The 20,986-nt window shown below is 47.7% G+C and overlaps 1 protein-coding gene across 2 annotated transcripts in view; it reads right to left on the bottom strand.

Annotated features, from left to right (window-relative positions):
- Positions 1-3,147: 3,147 nt before the first annotated feature.
- IGF2BP2 (insulin like growth factor 2 mRNA binding protein 2) overlaps positions 3,148-20,986 on the bottom strand; it is a 163,287-nt gene continuing 145,448 nt past the window's right edge. For both annotated transcript variants that reach the window (XM_012749810.3, XM_012749812.3), the window contains 6 exons: positions 19,263-19,331; positions 18,266-18,382; positions 12,414-12,488; positions 8,672-8,803; positions 6,491-6,604; positions 3,148-5,032 (listed from right to left, as the gene is read on the bottom strand). In XM_012749810.3, the coding sequence (XP_012605264.1) occupies positions 4,940-5,032; positions 6,491-6,604; positions 8,672-8,803; positions 12,414-12,488; positions 18,266-18,382; positions 19,263-19,331 (600 nt within the window). In that variant the 3' untranslated portion in view covers positions 3,148-4,939. The remainder of the gene's footprint in view (positions 5,033-6,490; positions 6,605-8,671; positions 8,804-12,413; positions 12,489-18,265; positions 18,383-19,262; positions 19,332-20,986) is intronic.

Here is a 20,986-nt window from a genome sequence, read left to right as displayed (position 1 = left end):
TTAACCACTTCTGTACCGTGCTCACTGGCCACGAACCCTTGCCCACAGCCAGCACTCATTGTCCGCACGATAGTGTGTGCTGTGCATTGACGACGAATCCATTTTGCTCTTGTGTGATGAGGAAAGCTTTAAAGCACTGAAAGCTTGTTTTACTTTACAGGCAGCTTTACTTGTAATGTAAATCAGAATAGGTAACATACACATATATGTTTTCATTATGTTATTTTTATTTTATTTTATTTTATTTTATTTTTATTTTTTTTTTATTTTTTGAGACAGAGTCTCGCTTTGTTGCACAGGCTAGAGTGAGTGCTGTGGCGTCAGCCTAGCTCACAGCAACCTCAAACTCCTGGGCTCAAGCAATCCTGCTGCCTCAGCCTCCCGAGTAGCTGGGACTACAGGCATGCGCCACCACGCCCGGCTAATTTTATATATATATATTAGTTAGCCAATTAATTTCTTTCTATTTATAGTAGAGATGGGGTCTTGCTCTTGCTCAGGCTGGTTTCGAACTCCTGACCTCGAGCAATCCGCCCACCTCGGCCTCCCAGAGTGCTAGGATTACAGGCTTGAGCCACCGCGCCCGGCCTCATTATGTTGTTTTTAAATGTTCACAATTTTATTTTGATAAACAAAAAATTAGAAAAGTCATATCATGGCTGTCAGCTAAAGTTGACGCTTGACTGTGCGCCTTCACATCACGGCTGTCGTCTAAAGTCGCTGTGCGCGTTCGTCTGTGGCTGTCGACTATAGTCGAGGCTGGTCCCAAAGTGGTTAACGTTACTATTATAATTGGGGGCGCTACAAACCACAGCTGTTAGATGGCAGACTTAACTGATCAATGTTGTGCGTGTTGTGACTGCCCCATAGACTGGCTGTTTCTGTTTCTCCCTCTCCTCGGAACTCCTTGTTCCCTGAGACGTAACAATAGTGAAACAGCTTTATTGCTGGTAAGGAGAGTTTTAGTGATCTGGATAGAAGATCAAATGAGCCACAATGTTCCCTTGAGCCAAAGCCTAATCCAGAGCAAGGTCCTAACTCTCTTCAATTCTGTGAGGACTGAGAGAGGTGAGGAAGCTGCAGAAGTTGGAAGCTAGCAGAGGTTGGTTCATGAGGTTTAAGGAAAGAAGCTAACTCCATAACACAAAAGTGAAGGTGAAGCAGCAAGTGCTGATGTAGAAGCTGCAGTAGGTTATGTAGATTAAGATCTAGCTAAGATAACTGAGGAAGGTGGCTACACTAAATATTTTCAATGCAAATAAAACAGGCTTCTATTGGAAGAAGATGCCATCTAGTACTTTTATAGCTAGAGAGGAGAAGTCATTGCCTGGCTTCAAACAGGCTGACTCTCTTGTTAGGGGCTAATGCAACTGGTGACTGTAAGTTAAAGCCAGTGCTCATTTACCAATCCAAAAATTCTAGGACCCTTAAGAATGATGCTGTGCTCTATAAAGGGAACAGCAAAGCCTGGATGACAGCACATCTGTTTACAAAAGCCCACTATTGAGATCTACTGCTCAGAAAAAAGATTGCTTTCAAAATATTCCTGTTCATTGACAATGCACCTAGTCACCTAAGAGCTCTGAAGGAGATGTGGAAGATTAATGTAGTTTTCATACCTGCTATCATGAATCCATTCAGCAGCACGTACATCAAGGAGTAATTTCAACTTTTAAGTCATTACTTAAGAAATACACTTCATAAGGCTAGAGCTGCCATAGATAGTGATTCCTCTGATGGATGTGGGCAATGTAAATTGAAAGCCTTCTAGAAAGGACTCACCATTCTAGATACCATTAAGAACATTTGTGATTCATGAAAGGTGATCAGAATATCAACATTAATAGGAATTTGGAAGAAGTTGGTTCCAACTCTCATGGGTGACTTTGAGGGATTCAAGACTTAAGTGGAAGAATTAGCTGCAGATGTGGAAATAGCAAGAGAAGTAGAATTAGAAGAGGAGCCTGAAAATGTGACTGAACTGCTACAATCTCATGGTCAAACTTCAGTGAATGAGGAGTTGCTTCTTAAGGATGAGCAAAAAAGTGGTTTCTTCTGATGAAGACGCTGTAAATGTTTTTGAAATGACAGGAAAGGATTTAGAGTATTACATAAACTTAGCTGGTGAAGCAGTGGCAGGGTTTAAGAGGACCGACTCCAATTTTGAAAGAACTTCTATGGGCAAATGCTGTCAAACAGCATTGCATGCTACAGAGAAATCTTTTGTGAAAGGAAGAGTCAATTGATGTGGCAACCTTAATTGTCGTCTTATTTTAAGAAATTGCCACAATTACCCCAACCCTCAGCAACTCCCACCATGGTAAGTCAGCAGCCATCAACACTGAGGCAAGACCCTCTAACAACAAAAAGATAAGACTCACTGAAGGCTCAGGCTATCATTAGCATTTTTTAGCAGTATTTTTAAATTATGCACACTGGTTTTTCTGGACATAATGCTATTGCACACTTAACACAGTAGAGTGTAAACATAACTTTTATATGCACTGGGAAACCAAAAAACTTGTGTGACTTGCTTTATTGCAATATTCACTTTACTGTGTTAGTCTGGAACAGAATCTGCAGTATTTCCGAGGTATGCCTGCACTTAAAATTGAATTTCCAGTGGAGGTGTGAAGTACCTGTTCCCTTGAATTGGCATATTATCCTCCCCGTTTCCTTCACAGAAAAAATAAACTTTTCCTGGCCAGGCTTGAAGTTCCTTACTGACAGAGACTGGTCTTACCTAGTATGTGGTCAATCCATCCCTCTAGTTCTGTGGTTCTCGCACTTCACAGCGCACACAGGAATCAGCTGGAGTGCTTGCTGAAACAGACACTGGGCCTCAACCCCAGAATTTTTGATTCAAGGCGGACCCCGAGAATCTACATTTCTAACAAATTCCCGGGGTGATAATGGATGCTTCTGGTCTGGGGACACTTTTGAGAACCACTGATCTAGTTTAGCTTCTCTCATAGACTTTCCTTAACAAAGCCAGCCTCCTCAGAGTAGCTTCCTGGTCCTGCTTATATATATATGCTGCCCCCGTCTTCAAGTCCCTCCAGGTTGGAACTGAGCTGACACTTCGGGATGAGGCAATGCCTAGTAAAATAAGACACCAAGACACCAGGATCTTGTTAGCTGGATATATTTCTTTTTTTTTTTTTTTTTCTTTTTTTTGTTGTTTTGTTTTTTTGTCACAGAACACTGTTTGCAGTAGAGGAAACTGGCATTGCAGTCTGGTGGTATAATGGCTTGTTCACATAAACCAGTACATGTTCATCCTTTAGCGCAAAAAGCCCTAATGGCGCGTACCCTATGAAATTCAGGACATCTCCAATATTTTCTCTCTCTGTTTTTCTTTTTCATATATATTTTTTAATAAACATTTTCAAGGTTTGTCCAAAAGAAGGCCATATAGGTTCTTGGCTAGCGGAAGACAATTCAGAACAGTTGTTGCACACTTGGACTGTCACCTTCTCCAGGCTGGCAGTTGATATCTTATTTTTTTTCCAACTCATTTTTATTAAAAAAATAAAAAAATGCTCCAACTATCAGTTTTACAAAATCTCTAAGGGAAACACAAGAGCAAGGTGCTGAGGTAAAAAACACCTGAGGTAGCTTTTTTTTGTGTGTTTTTCTCGTTAAAAAAATCTGTAAATTTAACGCCCTGGGCCAACAACCTTGTATAAATTGCTATTTTTCCTCCACATTTTTTTTTAAAAGAAAGAAATCATTTTGCTGAATATTAATGGCTTATACACCAAAATGTAAAAAGACAAAATACATTCTTTCGTTGTGGAATTTTTCTTTGTTTGGTTGGTTGGTTTGATGGGTTCCTGTTTTCCTCTTCCAAAATGCTAGGACAAGTACCATTGACTCTTGTTCTTTTGAGTAACCAAGTGTAAGTTGAGGCTGGTTTGTGTGTTTCGCTTTTGTTCCTTTTGTGTGATGTGATACTCAGAGCACTGCTTTGCCTGGGGGGGAGGAGGTGCATAGATACAGGGGACCGAGACAGAGGGATGAGGGAATTCAAAAGAATGGGGATGGAAGAGATGGGGGGGGAGGAAGGGAGGGAAAGGGAGAGATAAACAGAGAGAGACAGAATTATATAGCAGTATGCAAAAAACCAGTTTAAAACCTGTGAAGCAAAGAGAAATGGGTGTATGAGCTGGACAGGCATGAAGAGAGTTTCCTCTTCAAAGAGACGGTATCCCTTCTGTTGACATACACAGGTGATCCAGAACTGCTGTGAGTGTCCTTTTGATGAGATTCCCTCTGGGTGAATTTTGTGTGGGTGGCCTCAAAGCTCCTCTCTACACCATCAGACCTCCCAAAGAAAGACTTCATTCTTTAAAGTCTAGAAAAGCCTGCTTTCTCTTTAAAAAGAAAAAAAAAATTAATAATTGATTAAAAATTGAAGTTAGTTGAGTTATTTGATATATTATTTCTAAAATATATTACCGCCGCAGGCACCCTGTGTAACCCACAGGCAACGTATCTTAACATCTTCCCTTCTAATATGTACACACATGTACAACAGAGACAATTTGCCAAAAAAAAAAAAAAAAAAAAAGGTGTGAAATTTGCTTGGCTTTGAACACGTTCACCTATGTTAGTTCAACTAGAAGGGATAGCGTCTTGGGAGGTAAGGAGAGATCCCAGTGCGTGGTGAAGTGGATGGCTGGGGAGCCTGCAGAGGCCCTGGGGGGGAGGGGCCAGGCCGGCGGGGGCTGGCAAGCCCCGCTGGCCTTCCCCGCCCCCTGCTCGGCCCCTAGGATTCACAGGGCCTCTGCAGAGTCCCTGGCCACCTCCGCAGACTTCTCATTCCTCAGGATGGTCTTTGGTTTGCTCCCGATCTGGCTGGCTGTGTTTGGTCTCATTCTGTCAGGTGTTGGAAGGGCTACATTCATCCGTTGTTTTGCTGGTGCCTGTGGGAGCCTCACTTGCTGCGCTGTGAGGCGACTCCCTGAGGATATTTCTGCTCCTGCTGCTTCACCTGTTGTACAATTTCCCTGATCTTGCGCTGTGCAGTCTGCAGCAGGGAGAGAAGGGAGAGGAGGGGACAGGGGAAAAAAGGAACCCAGTTCTGAAGACAAGCAGTAGGGGAAGGGTCTGGGACTTGGGGGGAGAAGGGTGGGTGCTCAGAGAAGTGTCAACTACCGGCTAGGCGCCTTACTCTGGGGTCTTTTCTGCCTCGCAGTAAGTGGCAGAGGTCTCCCCGCCACCCGCCCCGAGGCTGCTGGGTGGAGGGTAAGGGGATGGGATCCTTGCAGCTTCCAGTTCACTGCTGGACAGACAGGCCAGGGAGTAGAAGCAGGCAGCCAGTAACGGGGGGTGGGTGGGTGGTGTTTGCAGAGGTCAGACAGCACTCCCTCCCGACTACACACACTTGGGCTCCTGTGCTGCCCCCCACCTTTCTAGAGCGGCCAGGAGGAACACCTGCGTGACTGCTGGGAGAAACGGGCAGTACGGGGACAGGGGACGGGGAGGGGAAGAAACTGGGCCCAGACACTGCCCTGAACAACTGGGGCACACACGTGAACCCCACCTCACTCCTCCGCCAGCCCAGCGCTGCCACCACAGGGAGCTCCTGGACTGAGCTCTGCAGGAAGGTGCTGCTCAGACATGTGCCCAGGGCGCCAAGGGGCGGCCACAGAGCGAGCGGAGGTGGGTGCAGCCAGGGGCTCTGACAGCAGGAGACCCAGTGGGCATCTCAAAGGGCACTGGGGGTGGGGCGTGTGGCAGGTGCGGACAGTCAGGTCTCCCGGCGCAGCTGCAGGCATTGGGAGAGCAGGCTTACAGCACAGACAAACCTTCAATGTCAGCTTACAGTTTGTCTTCATTGGTTTAGGACAAGAATTCAGACTGCTCTCTCCCCAAACCCAGCCAACAAAAGTATCAAAGAGAACTAGGCCAAATTAGGCCAAGGTACTGGCCTTTCCAAACAAAAGAGGAGAAGCTGTGTGGAGGGGCTGTGTTTTGATAGGTGGGTCATGGTGAGATGGAGAAAGAGAAAGAGAGAAATGAGAAACAAGGGTCTCTTGCCATGAGCATGTGACCTTTCATGGTGAGACCTGGGCACCCAGGCGGTGCTCAGGCTCCAGCTGGGGGATCCAGAGGGTGGGCTTGCTGTATGCGGCTCCCAGCAGAAAAGGCTGGGACTGGGGCCTGAAGAGGCAGGGTGAGGACAGCCAAGACCTCGCCCCTTAGCATGCAGGGGGCTTGAAACTTGCTGGGCTTTGCTTAAGGGCTTGACTCAGCAGCTGTCCCTGCTTCCTTAAGCTCCTAGCGTGCCTGGGGGATGGCAGTGGAGAGAAGGTGTGGAACAAGCTCCGTTGCCCTGCCAGAAATCCCTGGAGAGCCAGGAAGAACCAGGGAGAGGTTCCATCTGGGTAGGGGTGGAGGGTGCTCAGGGCGTGAGGGCCACTAGTAGCTCAGGCAGAGAATGGAAAAGGCTGCAGGAGAGATGGGGCCCTCACAGCACAGGTACCTGGCTAGCAAAGAAATGCCCGATAATTCTGACGATCACTTCCTCATTTTCATCCGGTGTCTGGTCACGAGGCACGATGACTTCTGCACTGGTTAAGTTCTGCAGTTCATTCACCTGTGGGGGGAGAACAGGCTGTGGGCTCAGGAGGGAGGCGGAGGGGAGTCTGTGCTCCTTTCCCTCAATAGAGGACCCCTGGGGCTTCCCTGCCCCTGGGCACATGGGGCCATGGGCTTTGGGCCCTGGAAGGCTCAATGACAGGGAGAGGGAGTCCAGGCGCTGAGTCCATGGGGCTGAATTCTGGAGTCCCATTAATGCAGGTCTGCCCATGCTCAGGTGACCCCTGGCTTTCCAATAACCCTGGTAAGAAGGTCACTCCTCCTGGACATGCTCTCTTGGGTGCTGTGAGCCCACACCTCAGGCCCTGCTCTGCTCCCTACTCTTCATTTGCACTCTAGCCACCAAGTCTTGCTTACGCTGTTTCTATCCTTGGACTGTTATCCTTTCTCCTGCCACTGGATCCTGCCTCCTCCATGAAGCCTCCAGCCCACACTGACCTCCCCTTTTCTCAAACCATTTCCTGCACTCTGCTACTCCTCCCACTGCCTCCCTGGGACTGCTTCCCAGCAAAACTATATGCTCCCTGAGGGCTGCTGAGCTCAAAGGGGGGTTCAGCAGGAGCCCAGTGGACAGCTGACAGTCTCTGGGGGAGGTGGAGAATTCATTTACCGATTGTGAAATAACCAAATAGGACATCTAAGGGTTCTACTTCCTCGTGAACTACCTGCTCTCTTTTGCCCACCACACTGCAACTCCGCCTAGAGCTCAGTGTGTGCGCCCTGGGGTGCTGACTACATTCCTGGACATAGGGAATAATCTGTGTTCCATGTAACTTTACACTTTTGCATGAAGGTGACTCACTGTATCTAGCACTTGGTTTTGAATCCTCTGTAAGAGTTTCTATATAAAGAACTTTACAAAAACAGCAAACACACACACTCTCTGTCTCTCAGGACTCTAGAGACCTCCCAAATTCCTGCCACCCAACACTGCCACTTTGCCAAGCATGTACTAGGCTCTATTGGAACTTCTCAGGGGTTATCAGCCCACCAGGTGGTTAAGTCATGTTCCAGAACACACCTGTGTCTGCAGACCACCTGCTCATTTCTATAGGCTTCAGAGTCAATGCTCTGGTTCTTTTCAAATTGCATTGTGTTACTGCCACCTTGAGGATGAAAAGGTAGATTTAAACATTTTTATTTTTTAGAGATAGGGTCTTGCTTTGTCATCCCCCAGGCTGGAGTGCAGTGGTGAAATCATAGCTCATTGCAGCCTTGCACTCCTGAGCTCAAGCGATCCTCCCGCCTCAGCCTCCCAAGTAGCTAGGACTGCAGGCATGTACCACCACACCCAGCTAATTCTTGGGGTTTTAAAAATTTTTTATAGAGATGCAGTCTCCGTATGTTGCCCAAGCTGGTCTTGAACTCCTGGCCTCAAGTGATCCTCCCATCTTGGCTTCCCAAAGTGCTGGTAATACAGGAATGAGTTAGCACACCCAGCTGATTATTTCTTAAAAAACTATTTCCTTCTTGCCCACCACCCTATTGCTAAGCTAGCACCCCTACAGCAGAGGAGCAGGTGTGAGAAATAGCCAAGAGATGGAATCTGTAAGGGGGAGAGTTAGGGCCCCTGGAAACATCTGTTGGGAGAGTTTGAAGAGTCAGGAGACAGCACAGGACATCAGACCCTGCAGGCCTCTGAAATTTAGAGAATCATCTGCCAAGGGGGTTTGCTAATGCTCTGGGTGGGACTCCCCCTTTGCTATTTCACTGGCTGCTCTGTGCGGTAATAAAGTGGGCAGAAGACAGCCTGTCTCCAGGGAGTAGAGACCTTCATTTCCCAGCATGGAGCTGAGATGGGTATTACTGGGCACATGGACCTGGTGTTTTGGGCTTAGCACCGTGGATGTAGGACCCTAACTTCTAGAGTAATGCTGATTACATTTTTATCCTTAGAATCCTCATGTTTCAAAGGGCTCAGATGCCAGGAACATCTTAGTTTGTGAGCCAGACATCCAGACCATACGCCGGGAGAGAAGGAGCCAGTGGCGCTTTGAGGGAACTCTGGCAAGGCCAGGGCAGGGAATTTGACTCAGGTTATGAAGCGAGCCTGGAACACACTTACGGTTTTGCCACCTTTGCCAATCACCCGGCCAGCTGTGGAAGAGGGCACTCTGATATGGGCTTCCAGCTTCACTTCTTCTTTGGGGTTAAAGAAGTTTTCTTCTTTCAGTTTTCCAAAGATCCGTCCCTGGGCCTGAGAGAGCAAGATATGACTGGTGACTCTCAGAGTCAGCTGCCAGCCAACCCACTTTGCCACTGTTGCTAAGGGAACTGAGAGTCCGGGCAACCAGACACCCCCTTTCCCAAGCTCCCCAGGGCCAGGTACCAGCCCCAGCTCGTGCAGACCTCATGGGTGCCGCTCCCGCCATGTCAAACATCTGTGTATGAAAGATGTGCATGGGCACTCTCGTGTTTTCATGGTTTGTACCATGGTTGCACCATGGTTTGTACCTCCAGGAGGCTTTCTGTATATTGGGGTTAGGGAGACAGGTGAGGGGATAGAACTCTATGTCTTATTTCCATATCCCTAGCACCTATAAATGTCTGGTTGACTGACTGTATTTGTTCAAGGAATTCTTTTTTTTTTTTTTTTTTTTTTTTGAGACAGAGTCTCACTTTGTTGTCCAGGCTAGAGTGAGTGCCGTGGCGTCAGCCTAGCTCACAGCAACCTCAAACTCCTGGGCTTGAGTGATCCTTCTGCCTCAGCCTCCCGAGTAGCTGGGACTACAGGCATGCGCCACCATGCCCGGCTAATTTTTTTTTTATATATATATCAGTTGGCCAATTAATTTCTTTCTATTTATAGTAGAGACGGGGTCTCGCTCTTGCTCAGGCTGGTTTCGAACTCCTGACCTTGAGCAATCCGCCCGCCTCGGCCTCCCAAGAGCTAGGATTACAGGCGTGAGCCACAGCGCCCGGCCTGTTCAAGGAATTCTTAACTCCTACCATGATATAATAGGTTCAGACCTCTGGTTATTAAAGGATGAAGGTGAGGGTGATGGTGATGAGATTTGATGAGCCGGATCTTGCTCTTTGATGTCTGCCTTCAAAGCCAGATTAACCAAGAGGCTACTGTTCTTTTTTTCTTAACTTAAAAAAATTGAGATATAATTCATATAATCTAAAATTCATCATTTTACAGTATACACTTCAGTGGTCACTATGTTGTACAACCACCACCACTATCTACCCAGAATATTCTATCCCATTCCCTGAAACAAAAACCTGGTACCTATTAGCAGTTAGTTCCAATTCCTTCCTACCCCTATTGCTTGGCAACCACTAGTCTACTTCCTATTTCTATGGATTTGCCTATTCTGAACACTTCATGTAAATGGAATTGTATCATATGTGGTCTTTTGTGTCTGACTTTTCTTAGCATAATGTTTTCTGGGTTCTTCCATGTGTAGCATGCATCAGCACTTCATTCCTTTTTATGGCTGAATAATATTCTATTGTGTGGATATATCACATTTTGTTTGTCTACGCATGAGCTGAAGGGCTATTGTTTTTGAATAGTTCCATATGTGTTGATTTTTTTAAAAGAAATTATTTTATTTTACATGCTGTGGAAGACAGAACTTTGAAGTAGATGAGAATTAAAAACAAAATTGAATAACAATCATTCAGAGACCTTGGCATGAAAGTAGGAAAGCTTTTACATAAGAGCATCAAGGCACTAAATATAAAGCTGTTCTACTACCATGGATAGAACATTCCTATTACCTTAATATTCCCTTAATTTTTTAGCATGTTTTTCTTTTTTCTTTTTTTTTTTTGAGACAGAGTCTCACTTTGTTGCTCAGACTAGAATGAGTGCCGTGGCGTCAGCCTGGCTCACAGCAACCTCAAACTCCTGGGTTCAAGCAATCCTGCTGCCTCAGCCTCCCAAGTAGCTGGGACTACAGGCATGCACCACTATGCCCGGCTAATTTTTTTTTCTATATATTATTAGTTGGCCAATTAATTTTCTTTCTATTTATAGTAGAGACGGGGTCTCACTCTTGCTCAGGCTGGTTTTGAACTCCTGACCTCGAGCAATCCGCCCGCCTCGGCCTCCCAGAAGCATGTTTTTAATTCAAAAATATTTAAATCCATGGAGGCCTAAACTGGATAGTGTGTTATACGCACAAAAGGGGTGAAATATAGGGCTTACTCTCCAGCAGATTGTAATTTTATCCTTTAGTCACTAGGAATAGCAATATTTTAAAGATTTCTGCCTGTTGGCATTTTGAGCCAAAGGTGAACTAGCTGACATCATAATCCCCTTCTATAGTTCTCATATGATTTCAAGAATTGGCCTAAATCCTCTGGTACCTTAGGGTCTATAAAAATTTTACTTAAGTCAAATGCAGTGGCTGCTGCAGGAACCGTCATATAAAAGTATACTGTTTTTAAAAATCACTGTCATGTAAGGGGAAAAAAGTAGCAATACAAATGTTTTATACTATTTTATTTAGGCCCCAAATAATCAGAAAACAGTCATCAAAAAATAACCTATGCTGGCTGCTCGTGGTGGCTCACGCCTGTAATCCCAGCATTTTGGGAAGCCCAGGCAGGAGGATCACTTGTGATTTGGAGCTTGACCCACTCTCTACAAAAACAAACAAACCACTAATTAGCCCATGGGGACCTCCACAAGCCTGTAGTCCCAGTTATTCCAGAGGCTGAGGAACCAGGATTGCTTGAGCCCAGGAGTTTGAGGTCACAGTTAACAATGATGATGCCACTGCACTCTAGCCCAGGCAACAGAGCAAGAACCCTCTAAAAAAAAATCCTATACTTAACTTCATTTTTTCAGGTTTCATGAGAAACTTTTTAAAGAGATACTCCTTCAGTTGGCAAAAATGCACTAAAGGAGCTTACTGCTATAACAGAGATGTCCCATTTTATAAATAGTTTCAAATAAGATTCCAAATACATTTTGGAAATATATGGAGTGTCACACAGCTCATCAATCCACAGCCTTCCATTTTCCACCCACTGCAGGCCTCTCTCTGTGAATCTGACCCACCATCAAAACTCACAAGTGTGCTTACTGCACAGGAGTAGCAAGTAAATGATCTGTCAAAATTCAAAATTCAACCTTGAAGTGTGTTTTCGGAGTCTACTTCTTTGGTAATAAGAGTTCAACTGGTGTTCAGCTTGCTCCAAAGGCCCCAAAGCACACACCGACCCCCCCCCCCGAAAGCCCCCACACCCGCTTCCCACACTCCTTGAGGCTGCCGAGGGTGCCCACATGTGTTGATTTTATGTCTCAGCTAAACTTCAAATATTTTTAATGATAAGGATTGCACTTTTATAAATAAATATGTCTCTTTTAGTAAACTCAGGTTATAATTTCCATACGGGATAAAAAAAGAAACAAAAACAAAACAAAGTAAAAGAACACATCTCACCAAAGAACTTCCAACAAACCATGCTATTTCCCTTTTCCCCCCTGAATGCCCCATAGCTTGAAGGATAGGAATGATTAAGAGTCTGAGACATCCATCCTCAAAACCATGGGGAAGGGACTGGATCAGAGATATGCCAGAGGAGGTGCCACTTGAACTGGGCACCGAAAGATGATCCACTTTCCCATGGGAGAGAAGGGAAAGGGCTTCCCAGCAGAGGGCAAATGCACAGAAGGAACAGCCCAGAAGTTGGGGAGACAGCACGAGTCTGAGACCAGTGAGCAGCAGCAAGAAGAGAAATGGAGGTTGGCATCCCAACATGCCTTGAACATGTCTTGGTGGTGGCTGCCCTGTGACCAGAGCCTGCACTAGGCACAGCGAAGCCACTGAATGGCCCTTGACACTGACCTTGAACTGGGCTTCAGGTGGCCCGGTGATGATGACCATCCTTTCACTGACGTCTGGGCCTTCCGCTGGGGCAATCTGCGGTTCAGAAGGAGAGAGGAAGATGCTTGCTGATGCTTGGCTGCGTCCCCCAAGTCCCCCTCTCTTGTTTGAGTGGATGGCGCATACACACGACCAAGAGATTACAGGGCTTGCTTCGGCCTTTGCACCTGGGGCTCTCTCTGACACCACGCTGCCTACACCCTGGGTCTTAGGAAGTCACGACCATAAAGCCCAGTATCAAATTTGGGAGTCTGGCCACCCAGATGGAGTCAGAAGCAGGTCAGTAGTTACTGCCCGTCACTGACCCAAGCACTAACAGGGCTCCTTTCACCAAGACAAGTCTCAGAAAATAAGCAGGGAGTCAATGGCTCTAGGAAAGAGAGGGACAGGCTCCACCAAGCCACCGAGGGCCCAGAGGGAAGGAAAGGCTTGTCCACCTGGGTGTCTAATTGGAGTCTAGCTTGCAGGAAAGGCAACCCTGGCTCTAATTCTCAGCTCATATGGGCAGTGGGTGACAAGCGACAACTGAGTTAGAGCAGGAGTAGCTGGGACCATCTCCTCCACAGCAAATGGGTTGTAAGTATGACAGCACAGAGCAGGAGTGTGGGCACTTTGGTTCCAGTCCTGGCTCTGCACACCTCTCCCCTCCCTGGGTCTCCATCCCCTCATCTGTGAAGCTCCAAATCTCCTTCTCACTCACTTTCCATGAGTCCGAGTTCTTTCACAATATAACTCAAACAATGGTCCGAGCAAACACTTTTGTCAGAGAGGTCCTTATGTATTTGCTTCTGCATACCCTGCCTTATTCCAAAAAACTTCAAGGTGGCTTTAAAAACAAATACAAAATTAAAACTTAATTAGCAGGCCGGGCGCTGTGGCTCACGCCTGTAATCCTAGCTCTTGGGAGGCCGAGGCGGGCGGATTGCTTAAGGTCAGGAGTTCGAAGCCAGCCTGAGCAAGAGCGAGACCCCGTCTCTACTATAAATAGAAAGGAATTAATTGGCCAACTGATATATATATAAAAAAATTAGCCGGGCATGGTGGCGCATGCCTGTAGTCCCAGCTACCCGGGAGGCTGAGGCAGAAGGATCACTCGAGCCCAGGAGTTTGAGGTTGCTGTGAGCTAGGCTGACGCCATGGCACTCACTCTAGCCTGGGCAACAAAGTGAGACTCTGTCTCAAAAAAAAAAAAAAAAAAATTAGCAAATTGGGGCCAAATTAGACTTAATTAAAGGTAAAATGACTTAAAAAAACACCAGGTGGGCCAAACTCTTTTCTAAGCTAAGAATAAATACAAAAAAGAAAACATGATCAATTCCAGGGTCAGTGTTCTAAGGCGAAACAAAACCAATGGCTCGGGAGGTGCCAAGAATGGGCCGTCAGTGTTGCATTCATGCATGTGTGGTCTCTGGGTCACTGAGACTTAGTCCTAGCTCCTCCAGGAAGGCCTCCACCTCCACTGGGTTTAATTTTTTTTTTTTTTTTTTTGAGACAGAGTCTCCCTCTGTTGCCCAGGCTAGAGTGAGTGCCATGGCATCAGCCTAGCTCACAGCAACCTCAATCTCCTGGGCTCAGCGATCCTCCTGCCTCAGCCTCCCGAGTAGCTGGGACTACAGGCATGCGCCACCATGCCCGGCTAATTTTTTCTATATATATTTTTAGTTGGTCAATTAATTTCTTTCTATTTTTTGGTAGAGACGGGGTCTCGCTCAGGCTGGTTTTGAACTCCTGACCTTGAGCAATCCGCCTGCCTCGGCCTCCCAAAGTGCTAGGATTACAAGCGTGAGCCACCGCGCCCGGCCCACTGGGTTTAATTTTGTCTTCTCTCAGTATGTGCCATAGGCCACAGTCCATCCATGGACCTCGGGGCCCAGTGTTCCTGTCCCAGCATCATTGTGAATATGTAGCCAAGGCTGGCTCTGACCCCTGCCCTGCTCTGGAAGGGTGGACCCCTTCTCAAGATCTGCGAGGAGTCCTCTGGCTTGACTACTTACTTAGAGGCATGGGATGAGTGTGAGACACGGGTGACCAGCAACTGTGCTTCTTGGAGGATGTCCCTTTGCTGCGGCAGCCATTTCCTGGCAGTGGCCTCAGCCAAAAAACACAGAGCTCAGTGTGTCCAGGGGACTGGCAGGTCACACACAGGCTGGCCCTTGAGACTGCTGGCAGGAACCTCTGCCTCTACTTTGAGATCCACAGCTGGTGTGAAACCTGGTCCTTATGTCAAGGAGTTATAATAATAGAGAGCAGATCACGGGCATGGTGGCTCCCAGTTCTCATCACCACCCAAACAGAGAAGGGCGAAAGGCTGGTTCACGATGCACATTGACCCAATCAGTTCTGCCGTTCTTGTCCACTTCCTAGTGACTTGTGGCTACTTTGCTCAGATTCTGAAAAGATACCTCTGATTGCTCTACTGTCTGGCATTTACCGGCCTAGACAGACGTCTCAGAACTACTTATGTACTCCCGCAGTTCTGGAATGGCATGCCACAGGCACGCTTCCTCTGGAGTGGCAGGAATGAGGACCCCATTTTATGACTGAAGCAAATGACACCGAGAGGGGAGATGACTGCCAAGAGTGCAGCGTAAGCAAGGTTTAGAGTAAAGATCTGTAATTGGGTGTCCCTGGCTGACACTGGACTGAAATTTGGGTAGCGTTCAGCAGCCTGCTGACCAGAAGTTCTTCAGGGAAGTTGGACAATGGGAACTCAACTCTCACCTGTAACCAAAGCACCCCTGTGGTACGTCTCCCAGGTCTCAGCTCAGCCCACCCCCTCCCCGCACTCTGTTCCCACAGAGGAGTTCAAAGCTCTCTCCCTGTCCCAGCAGCACCAAATGTGTCCCTAGCTGCGGCCCCTGAAGACTGACACTGCAGAAACTGGGGGGCAGGGGGTGTGGCTCTCTGGAGTTAGTGAGATCATCCATTTTGCTTTAGAGACGGTCCTTTCAGAGACCTGGCAAGATAAAGGGAATCTAGTAAAAACCAGATTGACTTTAAAAAGTAGGAAGTATCTTTCACAAATACTAGGCTTCCCTGGTTTTCTTTCCTCTTCTTTAATGTTATAGAGACAGGCAGGAACTGGGGAAGAAGACTGTTGGTCCAGCATAAAAAACACCATTTGGAGGCCAGGTGCAGTGGCTCATGTACTCCCAGCACTTTGGGAGGCTGAGGTGGGAGCCTCACTTGAGGCCAGGAGTTTGAGAGCAGCCCAGGCAACATAGCAAGACTCTGTCTCTACAAAAAATTAGCCTGGCACCGTGGCATGTGCCTGTAGTCCCAGACACGTGGAAGGCTGAGGCAGGAAGATTGTCCGACCCTAGGAGTTCAAGGCTGCATACAACGAGCTATGATCAGGCCACTGCACTCCTGCCCGGGTGATGGAGTGAGACCCACTCTGTCCTCTTGGTACAGCCCTGCTGTGTATGCCCCCCATAGAAGCCATGTGCAAAGTGACATATAACCACTCAACCTTGCTGGGACACAGGACTGTGGGAATGCTGCGGGAGCCAGCCCAAGGGATTAGTACCTCTATCTCTCTCTCTTCTTATTTTCCTAAAGGCCCTGCTGGGAATGACTTTGCCATAGCAGTCAGGTGCTATGGTGGGAAACACATTAGACCAGAAGTAGGATAACATGGGCAAGTCTTGGCTCTCTCATGCTTTAGCTTTGAGGCCTTGGACAAGTCAATGAAACGCTCTGGGCCCTGAGTCCTCACAGGCAATAGTAAATGAAGAGTACGGGCGTAGTTAGCCCCAGGGAGTGCTCAGTATCCTAGAGGTCAGTTGAATTTCTATTTAAGAGCCAGTCCTGCCACTCACGTGCCTTGACCATGCACCTGCACTCCTGAGCCTCCCTCTCCTCAGCTGAATGAACGGGAGATTTGATGAGATGATCCTTCAAGTGCCTTTTAGCTAAAATGGTTTTTATTCCATCTGCTGCATGGCATCTCAGATGGCAGGACTGGACACTGGGAGAGGCCCTCGGGCGACAGCCAGCCCAGTGCTCTCCACACTGTACTCATCCCACCTGTGGGGGTGGCCACACCTGCCTGGTAGCGCCTGGGCCAGGGTCTCATCTGTGGCAAGCATGCTTGCTGCAAAGGCCCCCATGTGCCCCTCCACTGTCACCTTGGGGCTCTCAGCCTGTCTTCCCGCCCCCCAACAGGTGAGATAAATGAGGCCAGAGGGGGAAAATGATTCACCAAAATAAAATTCATTCACGGTCTCACTGCAATCCTTGTCCTGTACTGCTCAGAATGTTTTGTTTTTCCCCAAGCACACTTGCTGTGGGAGAAATTCCAGCTCTTCCTGGGGAGAAAGTGTAAGCATTCTTTCTCTCCAAGTCATGAGACTTTTTTGTTCGGAATTCCGGGTTGTCCCATGGCAGCAAATTATTTTGCGTAACAACGGAAACTCTGTTTCCGAAAGTGTTTCATGAGGTTTGGGACGCTCTCTGCATTCTGCCTGTGAGTCAGAGCTGATAGCTGGGCTTGGAGCAGGACCAGGGTCAAATAATCCTTCCCTTTCAGCTTCTCTGACGATTGACGATTCTCCCCATTGTGCTCCACAAGCAGGATGTGGGTCTGTCACTACTGCCACATCTGCACTCACAACTCTTTCCGTAAGTCAAGGACCTTCCTTCCTGAGCCTCTCTGCTTAGCCCGGGGCTTCTTATCAGGCCACGGCATCAGCTTTTATTTATCTATGATTTTATCATCGCTTTTCTTTTTTTTTTGGGGGGGGGGGACAGAGTCTCACTTTGTTGCCCAGGCTAGAATGAGTGCCATGGCATCAGCCTAGCTCACAGCAACCTCAAACTCCTGGGCTCAAGCAATCCTGCTGCCTCAGCCTCCAGAGTAGCTGGGATTACAGGCATGCGCCACCATGCCCGGCTAATTTTTTCTATATATATTATTTGGCCAATTAATTTCTTTCTATTTATAGTAGAGACGGGGTCTCGCTCTTGCTCAGGCTGGTTTTGAACTCCTGACCTTGAGCAATCTGCCTGCCTTGGCCTCCCAGAGTGCTAGGATTACAGGCATGAGCCACCTGGCCCAGCCAGGTGTAAAACAAACTGTAAAAGAGCATATCATCGCTTTTCAAAGAGTTTTTTATTCAAATTATTTTTTTAAAGTTCAAGGATTTTTGAAATGGAGATTAATGTACTAAGTATAAATTAGCACCCTACTCAAGTCCATTCCCATAGCGTAGGAAATATCCTCAACCTTTCTTTGCTTTATGTTCTTGCAATGCAAAGGACAATGATAATCCAAAGGGGACTGCACTGGGTTGTTACTAATATTTTTTTCTTTTTCTTTTCTTTTTTTTGAGATAGGGTCTCGCTCTGTTAGCTGGGCTAGAGTGTAGTGGTGTCATCATAGCTCACTGCAGCTTCAAACTCCTGGGCTTACGCGATCTTCCTGCCTCAGCCTCCTGAGTAGCTGGGACTATGGGTGCCTGCCACCATACCTGGCTAATTTTTCTATTTTTTATAGAGACGGGTTCTCGTTCTTGCTCAGTCTGGTCTTCGAACTCCTGAACTCAAGTGATCCTCCCGCCTCGGCTTCCTAGAGTGCTAGAATTATAGGCATGACCGGCCTTTTTAAAATTTAGTTATTAGCTGAACAGAAAACAAGTAAGTGAAGGGAAGATGAGAGCATCTAGGGATAGTCTTGGGGGCAAATTTCCTAGATCCTGTGGGATTCTGTCTCTGGATGGTATAAGAGTTGCCCAGGACTGAGAGAAAGAACAGGGATGTGAAGTGGGTGAGGTGTGGAAAAGGGGTGCAGGCAGCTGACGGGGCAGCCTTACCTTAATGGAGGCTCCGGCGAATCTTGCCAGCTGTTTGATGTGCGCCCCTTTCTTCCCGATGATGGCGCCCACAGCCTGGGTCGGGATGAAGAGATTCACAATCTCCTGCTCTGGATACTAGGAGGGTGAGACAAGGAGACATCATTCCAACTGGGGCTTCTTTTTCAGGCACTGAACAGTGACCAAGCACCTACCACGAGCCCCATGGTGGGAAGGCCCCATCGTACAAAGAAAGGGCCAAAATGGTGCGTGGGGTTGTCCTGGGGCCTAGCGCTCTGCAGGGGTAAAGCTTGAGGGACGCACCTGAACATAGGCAGGGCTGCATGACAAAGTGCAAACTCCTCTGAGCATCAGAATTTGTTGGATTCAAAAAGCTGTCTGTTGACGGGTTTTCTGTCATATACAATGTGATATGTACTTCTCCTGTGTCTTCATCCAAAAAATCAAAAAGTTATTAAACACATGTGGCCTGAGGACAGGGTCCTGAGGCACTCTGGTAGAGGGAATGGAAAGCTGCTCTGCCCACCGTGTAGCCAGGAGTAGCATTTTCACAAAGCGACTGATCCTGCCCTGACTGGGGAATGGGGCGAGTCACCCCTCCTGGGACGCTATAGGGGAAGGGAGGGGCTCCGGGGCTAGGCTGCCAGGGGTCCCTGCTACAGGGGTCTATGAGAATGACATGACCCCATCTGCTAGACATTGTTCAAAGGTCTTTAGAAACTCTGTTCTTTAGCTCAATGCCACCTCCTAACGTGACCTGTTGATCGCTCACTGGTGCCGGCTTCCTGCAGCGCGTGCGACGTGTGGGCATCAGCAGGACTGGCCAACAGGAACAGCACCAGCCCGACCTGGGTGCTGGGTGGTTTGTGCACTTATGCTTGAGACGTGACATGCCCGGACAACCCAGAACATTCACTGGTCCGTCCCTCAAGGGCCAGGTGGGCCACCCACAAGAGAGAGAAAAGTGGCATCTGGGGCCGAACTGAGCGACACTTACAGAGTGATGATGTGGAAACGGGCTGAACTGGTGATGGGGGTACAGGCTGGAGAAGTATCCGGAGTGGGTCTGCAGCAGGAGAGAAACAGTCAGTGAGCGGGTGCTCTCGGGGACAGTCACCATACTCATGGAGGCAAGATTTCCCACACGTAGCACAGGCTCTCTGCACCATAGCTGACTTCCCTCCCCTGTCTACACACCTGTCCCTGTGTGTCTCAGATTCTGTTCCACGTCTCCCCAGCAGACCACTGACCAAGATGGCACCTACTGCAGTGGCTCTGGGCCGACTGTTTATCTGTTTCTAAGCTGAGCCACAGCTGAGGCTCCCCAGGAACTTACCGTGGGCGCGACGCACTCGCACGTGTGCAGACACATCCACACACGCACATTCTCTTTCAACCTGTCCTCAGGTACACGGGCAGAGCCAGTGGCTTCTATTTTCTGGGGAATTACAAGTCGTAGATTAAAAGGAACAGAGAGTGCTGGGACAATACCCAGGAGCTATTCAGAAGACACAAAGGTGCTCCTGTGGAGATAGTTCAGTCAGCTCCATCAGAACATTTCAGAAGGAATGGAGAGATAGGGAATGGAGAAATTTAAAAAGAGACTGAGGGGTGAAAGAAAGAAAATGAATGAGTATACTGTGTGTGAGTGTGGGTAAGGGGAAGCAGGGAACAGCAGGGCAGATGTGGATACAAGAAAATAGAGCTATTGGGAAAATCAAAATTTAAAAAGTAGTTGCTTTTTATTAAATATCTACTGTGTACTAGGTACTATCAAAGATACTTTATTTGTAAACTCTTTTAATCCTCATAACAGTCCTATAAGACAGGAATATGTGTGATTTTATATATTCTTATGGACAGGACATTGATCAGAGCTGGCAAAGACTAGTCTGAATGTGCTTTACAAGAGGCCAAGTAAACACCTACATAACTGTGACAGGAAGGGATGCCGACAGCTCTGGGCACCACAGAACCCCCATCTTTGCAGGCCCGAGCTGCCAGATAGCACCCTCAGGATGACGGTTCCCACAGTGGTCAGACCTGGATGAGGCAAGACCGGCTTTCCACTGAGGGCCACATAGCAAATCTCATGGTGACATACACGTCCTATCTCCTGAATCTCCAGCTGGACTCAGCTGCACATTATGACTTCACTTTATGACTCGTTAGGGACAAAATGAAACCGTTCCTTACCCTTTTTGATCTTAGAGAGAGGTGAGAGATGTGAACATCATCAGGGGCTGTCCAGGAGTGCTCTAGGTACCGGCGGCACCCGCAGGGACAGAGCTCTGCTTATGCACGGGAATTACCGGTCCAGTGCAAGCCTCGCTGACTTGGAAAGAGGCTGCACTGACACCTTATGCCCACAAGTGGGTGCTGTGAGATCAGCAGTCTTTTTGCAACCTCAAGTTTTGAAGGAAGGTAGGTGAAGAGGTTTGCTCCTCTTGGCCCTGCCTTTCTTGAGGACTTCCTGGAAAGAACATCAGCTCCAGACCCTCCTCTGCGCAGGTCCCTGTCCTGGGCCATGGATGGTGAGGGGAGAAATCATGTAATTTTTCTGCTCAGAGAAAGCTCTACTCTGGGGAGAGGACGATACTGCCCTTCTCCCTCCTGGAGAGCCATTCCTTCAGCCCTCAGAGCAGACATTATTCTTTTGAATTGTGATTTACCTTTTCCTTACAAAACTCATGTGAGGCCAAAAATAGACAAGCCACCTTG

Source organism: Microcebus murinus, chromosome 1 (assembly GCF_040939455.1).
Source record: "Microcebus murinus isolate Inina chromosome 1, M.murinus_Inina_mat1.0, whole genome shotgun sequence".
Lineage (NCBI taxonomy): Eukaryota > Metazoa > Chordata > Mammalia > Primates > Cheirogaleidae > Microcebus > Microcebus murinus.
Note: the sequence above shows the minus strand (reverse complement) of the source record. Positions and strands in the feature narration are given on the sequence as shown.